The sequence below is a fragment of the Bos javanicus genome, chromosome 1 (assembly GCF_032452875.1).
Source record: "Bos javanicus breed banteng chromosome 1, ARS-OSU_banteng_1.0, whole genome shotgun sequence".
Taxonomy (NCBI): Eukaryota; Metazoa; Chordata; class Mammalia; order Artiodactyla; family Bovidae; genus Bos; species Bos javanicus.
In genome coordinates, this window is record NC_083868.1 from 117135580 (window position 1) to 117143407 (window position 7828).

Consider the following 7828-nt stretch of genomic DNA (forward strand, 5'->3'; position numbering starts at 1 on the left):
AGGGATGAAGAAGCGGTGTTCTTGTTGGCTGTGACCTTCATTCCCTACATGTAAGGACTGGAGGAGAGAGAGATGTCCAATCCTGCAGCCCCAGACAGCTGCCAGAGGGGAACCCTGAGTGTGCAGTGTCTAGTACATGACACATGTTTGTTAATTGACTGATGATTCATGGTTTGATGGCCTTATAACTTGGCTATCCTATTCAGTCAGAAATTAACTGAGCAATCAAAGTCATTAAAAGGAGAAGGGGAAAAAGCCACTATGGTACCAGCCAGATGGTGGGGAAATCAAACACGTGAAAGGAAAACAGCTCATCTTTGAGTAAGACACCGGCAGAAAAACCTCAGTCATGTGCCTGGTTATAGTCTAAATCCTAGCTTGAGCAAGGCTTGTTGGGTTTTCCTACATCTGTTGTACTCCAATCTTTCTTGTGAGCTGGAGCAGTGTTGGTCAGATAGACAGACCTGGGGGGTGGGGACTGAAATGGCCCCAGCTGAGTTTGGGCTCTTGGGGGACACACAAGTAACTGGGCAAAGAAAGAAGGAAGCATGCAGGCATGATCCTAACCTCTGAGAGGCTGTGGGCAAGAGCATGAATGCAAGTCCACATACCACATGTCTAAACAGTTCAAAGTTATAAGCTAAACTATTCAATGAAACATATTCTATCCTTCTCCCTTGACAAATAAGGTTCTGGAAGCAAGATTCAAATTAGAGTACTTAAAAAATTAATATTCTCTTATAATTAAAAAAATTTATATTTATTTATTTAATTGGCTGTGCCAGGTCTTAGTTGCAGCATGTGGGATCTAGTTCCCTAACCAGGGATTGAACCCAGGCTCCCTGCATTGGGAGTGTAGAGTCTTAGCCACTGGACCACCAGGGAAGTCCCAAATTTAGAATTCTTGAGCTCTGGAAATTCTGCACCTGAATGTGGCTAAGGGAGGAGTACCATCCCCTGTCTCTTCACTTCTCTTCCCATGCCTGGTTCCATCCACACTGTAAAGGGCCTCAAGCAAGCACATATGAACACTCCACCGCATATCCAACCTCTGACCATGCCTGCCAAACAGCTGTTCTTTTCCTTGGCCACTCTCAGGCCTCAGAGCTGTACAGCACCTGCCACAAAATCCACCCCTGGGGAGATGGACCCTGGAAAGACACTCATGCCAGCTCAGGAAGAGTGCTCAGGGCTGTGTGCAGAGAAAATTCCTGAGTCCCAAGAGTACAGTCTTCAAGGCAAATAGATGAGGAAACAATGGAAAATGACAGACTTTATTTTCTTGGGCTCCAAAATCACTGCAGATGGTGACTGCAGCCACGAAATTAAAAGACGCTTGCTCCTTGGAAGGAAACCTATGACCAACCTAGACAGCATATTAAAAAGCAGAGATATCACTTTGCCAACAAAGATCCATATAAAAGCTATGCTTTTTCCAGCAGTCATGTACAGATGTGAGAGTTGGACCATAAAGAAGGCTGAGCACTGAAGAACTGATGCTTTTGAACTGTGGTGTTGGAGACGATTCTTGAGAGTCCCTTGGACTGCAAGGAGATCAAACCAGTCAATCCTAAAGGAAATTAGCCTTGAATATTCATTGGAAGGACTGATGCTGAAGCTCCAATACTTGGGCCACCTGATGCAAAGAGCCAGCTCATTAGAAAAGACCCTGATGCTGGGAAAGATTGGAGGCAGGAAGAAAAGGGGCTGACAGAGGATGAGATGGTTGGATGGCATCATCAACTCAATGGACATGAGTTTGAGCAAACTCTGGAAGATAGTGAAGGACAGGAAAGCCTGGCGTGCTGCAGTCCAAAGAGTCAGACACAACTTAGTGACTGAACAACAGCAAGAGTATAGTCTAGAACGCAGTCAAGGACTGTAGATGGACCCATTCCATTGACATCAAGGATTCCTCACCTTATGGGGGAGAGGTATCAACAGGACAGAGAGCAGGACCCTTTAAATATGGCGCCCATAGCAGGAACCCCTTCGATGGAGTCTAAGGGCCAAACTAGAAACATGCTGAACCCTATTCTTATCATTACTCACACTTATTCTTGTCCCTTACACCCCTCTCTCCATGTCCCCAGCAGCCACACCAAAAAGAGAAACACTTCTTGGGTATCTTTTGTTCCATAAGCCATAAAGAGGTATCAGGAGCCCTATATTTCTTTTAGAGCTGGGGAAAGAGAAGCAAAAATGCCCCAAGTTCACACTGAGCTGTTTCCCTCCATGTGTCTTAGCATCACTCAGGGGTTGGCAGAGACTCAGGCTGGGTTTCCATGCTCTGACTCTGAAATGACCAAGTCTACTTCACGGATAACTCCTAAATCCAGAGCGAAATCATAGACTATCCTCTTAACGACTACATCGTGTTTTGGGAGCTTGCAGGCTTGAAGTATTAGCTCCAGCAAAGGGCTATTGGTTTTAAGATACCCCAGCAACCTTGACTTTAAGAATTTGAAATGTGGTCTCACTATGATGCAGTCTCCTTAACAAAGTAGTACCTTTAAAATATTAAACAACTTGAAAAAGGAAACCGAACTTGAATTTTTCTTTCAAGCACCCAGAATATACAGGGTTTCACTTCTGTCTGAAATTCACCATCTCCTCACACAAAGAAGGTTCTCATGGTAAAAGCAATGGCATTTTCTCCACAATTTTCAAATAAAAGATAAAGAGAAAACAGCATCGCAGCCTCTTTGTTAGTTCGAACAATAAAGGAATAATACGGTTTTGCCAGGGGAGAGCTCTGGTTTTAAGCTCAGAATACAAAAATAGGCTGACAATTTTTACAAAGGAATATTCCGCGAGGCCGGTGGGAAGTGAAGTTTCTAGAAAATTATATCATTTGGTTATTTGGGGGTGTATGATTACGAGGAGCAAGCTGGTGGGGCCAGTCCTCAGTGAAATTCTAATAGAAGAAATGGAATTTCACTTTTCCTGTTCACTCCTGACCCTACCCCTCTCTACCAACCCAAACCCAGCCTTTGGAAAAGGAATGGGGCAACATTTGCATGTTAGCACCTCATGTCTAGAATGTTCTCCCCACACAGTCCAGCCTCCCTTTGCTAACTTTTCCTACAGCTACTTCCAAAGAACCTTCTAGGATGCTGCCCGCCCTCTCAGGTATAGCCACCCGCACCTCCCTTTACTATGACGCTCACTGCGATAGGTTTATAACTTTTTTATCTGAGTTCCCTGCCCAATTATACTCTCTGTTAGAGCAGAAGCCACCATATACCTTTTCTTTCATGTTGAAAGCTCCCCACTACTACCGTGCTTGGCCCATCAGTAAGTCTCATTGAATAAAGGATTGAGTGAATTAATGAATGAGAACTTAAGCCACTACATTGCTGCTCCCAGACATCTGAATTAACAGTCACTGAAGGCAAAAGCACTTACTCCTCTTCAAGGAGTCACAAATCTAATGGGAGAGCGTATGAAGGAACAAGGCAGGGTGGCCTAACTGATGGAGTTAGGGGTTTTTTGGTGTGTAGTAGAGTGCAGTAAGGGATGATGGTTAAGACTTGCAAGGCAAAAAGAATACATAAACACCAGAGGAATAGTGACGAATTAGCAAGCATTTCTCTGTGACTATTCTAATATCAAATGTTAATCTTGAATCATCTTTCTTATCCACATTTTGTAGACAAGGAAGGGGAGACTGGGAGGTTAAAACTGACTTTGGGACTTCCCTGGTGGTCCAGTGGTTAGGACTCTGAACTGTCACTGCAGGGGGTGCAGGGTTGGTCCCTGATCAGGGAACTGAGATCCCACATGCAGCACAGAGTGACCAAATAAATAACATTTTAAATGGACTACTTTCATATAACAAAAGGGAGATTGAGAGTGTGAAACCAAATTGTTTTAATCAAAGTCAGAAAACCATTTCAGCAAGTCTCCTTTTAACTAGCAACCTGTTATGATGACCTGGGATGCATCTGTAGCTGTGGGAGCCCTCAGAGCCCTGGCTCTCCATGGTGTCCCCGACTCTGCCCCTTCTTGCCACGTGCTTCTGCCCCCCTGTGCCACCCACCCCTCTGGGGGGCTCCCTTCCTCCATCCTCAGGGGAGAGGGCCTGAGTTTTCAGGCACCACTCAACATGTTGTGCCCCTGTCCTGCAGAGAACTCCAGGCCATAGTCACACCATTTAAAAGTAGATTAGGCTACCAATGAGTAATAAACGAGAGGAAAATAATAATGATGGGTTAAACAAAATAAATACTTATTATTCTCTCATGTAAAAACCTAGAAGTTGAAGTCCAGGGCTGGTCTGGTGACTCCTGGTATCTGATATCCAAGATTCCTCCTTTCCTATTTTACCATAACACACGGCTTCCATTTCTAAGGCCACATTGCCCAAAATGGTGCTCCAGCCATTGCATACATATTTCAGCGACAGGAAGGACAACAGGGAAAGAAAGTGGAGGCCCCTAATGCTGCACACTTCAAGGAAACTTTTCTAGCCCCACATACCAACCTCCCTCAACCAATGTAGTCTTTGTTCAAGGCAGCCACATACCTAGGTAAAAATCCTGAGTTCTGTTACAAACAAGGAGAATAGGTACTCTCCACCTTAACATGTTAGACATGGCTGCCTTTGCGCAGGGACACCTCTGGGCAGCTGTGGCCAGGTGGGAGCCGGAGGAGGGGAAGGAGAAAGCTTTCAGCCCTTTCACAAGGGGACTAGATGACAACATTTTTCGTGTATGGCCTGTGAAGTACAGAGAAACGTGCTCTCTTGAAGTCACACCATAGCCGGGCTTGCTGTGCAGCCTGATTCCACCACCGCGCTTTTAAGGCGCCCAGCAATTCAGCCTCTCTTCATGCGAAGTGGGACATCTCCTAGTCTTTGTTAGACTGGCTCGATTCTACCCTGCAACAAGTCTTCTCACTCAGAGCCATAACCCAGACACTGCCGCCCGTCGTTGGGGTATCAGGCTCATGATTACGTATTTGAAGTATTTTTGTAGACAAATGCAAATGAGCTGGTGGGAAAGGCTTTCTTTAGCTTGCACGTAAACCCTCTTCCTCGTCCCCTACAATCAGGAAATGTTGTCCCAGCGCGTTGTTTGTTCTTTCTCTTGCAGGCTCCTGTGGCTGTCTTGTCATGATATTGTTTGCCTCTGAAGTGAAACTCCACCACCTCTCAGAAAAAATTGCAAATTACAAGGAAGGGACTTACGCCTACAAAACGCAAAGTGAAAAATATACCGCCTCCTTCTGGGTGGTTTTCATTTGCTTTTTTGTTCATTTTCTGAATGGGCTTCTAATACGACTTGCTGGATTTCAGTTCCCTTTTGCGAAATCTAAAGACACAGAAACAGCTAATGTAGCTGCAGACCTAATGTACTGAAAGGCCAACATGTCTGTCATTCTCACAGAGACGAGACTAGCTCTGGTCACTTGGCTGTGGTTACTTTTGCTCAACCTTTTAGGTGCACAGCTTAAAGCACCAAGCCCTATGTGATATTATATACAAACTGGGTGCTAAGGACACAGGCAGGAAATGAAAGGGAGCAGAAGAAAGGCTTCAGAAGGTTGTTCAACCTGGTGGGAAATTGCTTCACCTGGCTAGTTGAGACAGTTGACTAGAATGACCAAACCATTACTCCACATCCACACCAGAGCGCAAAATGTCTGCTCTGCCAGGAAGAAATCAAGAGGTCTGAGGAACACATTTTAAAACAAACAAATACTATTTCTGATAATATCCACACATTTGTTGCCACAGATACCAGAAGACAGAACTGGAATCGCTTTCCTAAAATGATACTGCATTAATTGAGCAATGCTAAGTATATCAGGCACTTTTTAAAAACTCATTCAAAGCACTGTCTTATTTCCATGCCTGTTATTCAAAATGTATAAACCTCTAAAAGGGAAAAAGAAGAAACGCAGTACTTTCAATAGACATAATTGCTGGGACCACTGAGGAATCATGAAAAGTGATTCTGCCCAGTAAATTTGTTGCAAAATGACTCATTGGAGCTGTTGCTTCAAACTTTTTAGTGTCTTCAAGCACTAAGTCCCACTTATGAAAATCGTATTACGTTGTGGAATTAAGACGGTATCACTGTCGTCTTGGGTGGTGGTCTGTCACAAAGCATGACCCAAGCTGACTTTTTTCCTCAGTTACCCATGAAGTTGCTGACCAGAGGCCGCAACTGAACCTAGAACTGACCATTCATCTGTCTTCCAACGGCTGCCCTGGAGAAAGCACTCAGGAAGAGGCGGGGAATGACAGAGAGCAGACCACCAGGCCCTTTGCCACAGCTGCTCAGCACTCAGTCCCCACACAAGAGGTTCTGAAAGGGCTCTTTTTAAAAAAATCCTTTTTTTGGTGGGGAACAATTTACAAGAAACAAATGACTGTGTACCTGACTATATACTTGCTCTGATGGTGATCTGAAGCCCACAGGCTAACATGAGAACACTCACTTCGTTTCCAGATGTTAGTCTCTCTACCTTCATTCAGGAAAGATAACCTGGAGAATTTCTAGAAGACCATGAGTCCCTCTAGTGAGAAAGAGGCTGCTTATTTCAGTAATGGGCTGGGGGCACCCAGTTCTGGAAGTCTTCATGAAACACTTACATACGGAAGCATTTCGTGGTCCCGTCTGCTCCTTCAGAGCAGCTGCTCTAGGAGTGGACAGGACAGCGCAAGGAACTCCACAGACCAGGGCAACTGGCCTGAGATCCCGAGAGGCCCCTCAGTCCCTTCTGACTCCTTTCTCTGTCTTCCCTTCTAACACCAAACTTTCTTCTTTAGAAAACACCTCCCTGATTGTTCTTTGTTCCATAAACAGAGAAAACTCAGAGCAGCAGCTGAAAATCCAGTGACAGCCTAACAGGCGAATGAATGATCTTCCCTGACGAGAACGATCACTCCCTGAGGAGTGGAGGCAGGGCTGCCGGTCCCTGCAAAGTGGGTCGCACCCAAAAATACAAGATACCACCCAGGCCCTCAGAGGACAGCACTTAAGTTGGCTCCCTCTCTTCTCTCAGAATAAACCTCTGTGCCATGTGGCCTTCGAGTAAAGCTTTCCAAGGAGGACGTGACCGGGTCGATCTCTGAGAGTCCCTCTGGGAGGATCACAGCCCAGGGATGACAATCATCACTCTGTCTGACCTCCCGCCCCAGGTGGCAGCCTGGGTCTCACATTCTCACGGGGACGCGGGGCCCCCTGCTGGCTCCGGGGCAGCAAACAGGAGCGCAGCAGGGCGCTCCTTTCCCTGTGTCCACACACACCATCAGCATCCGTGCTTATTACGCTGTGGGAAAGAACAGCAAGGAACGGAAAGCCAGGTTCTACGGGGCAGAGCTGGCTGTGCACGTACACAATAAACTCCCTGAATCCCGTGGAGGCTGCAGAACCGAACACATGCATATGGGGCGGGAGAGGAGGCGGCGGAGGAGGGCGCCTTCCCTCCGTGCACGCTGTGCCAATTACAAAGGTCTTTTGCTCTGGAGGTCCCCTTGGCTCCTTCAGAGCAGCTGCTCTCACATCCCTTTACATGCTCTCAAGGCCGGTGCAAAATGGAGACAGTGCCTGCACACAAGGAAGGGCAGTGTCTGACGCGCATCCTTGCCCACCAGAAGCTGCAGACTCACACTGGCTGCCACACAGGGGCTCCCTTGGCCCTGCTCGTTTGTTGCCCCCTTTCCCCCGCTGGCCCTCTGTAGTGGATAATGTTTTGCATTCCCCATCAGGTTCCTCTCAGGCACACAGCTAAGCCACAGTTCCCAGCTCCTTTGCAGCTGGGGCCATGGGAGTGAGTCTGTGTCGATGGGATGTAGGCTGGTGACCTGAGCTACTCT

The 7828-nt window shown here is 46.5% G+C and overlaps 1 protein-coding gene across 1 annotated transcript in view; it reads left to right on the forward strand.

The window, feature by feature from the left end:
• Positions 1-5454, forward strand: part of CLRN1 (clarin 1) — a 43854-nt gene extending 38400 nt beyond the window's left edge. Inside the window, exon 3 of the mRNA XM_061418894.1 lies at positions 5097-5454. Within this exon, the coding sequence (XP_061274878.1) occupies positions 5097-5362 (266 nt within the window). The 3' untranslated portion in view covers positions 5363-5454. The remainder of the gene's footprint in view (positions 1-5096) is intronic.
• The last annotated feature ends 2374 nt before the right edge of the window (positions 5455-7828 follow it).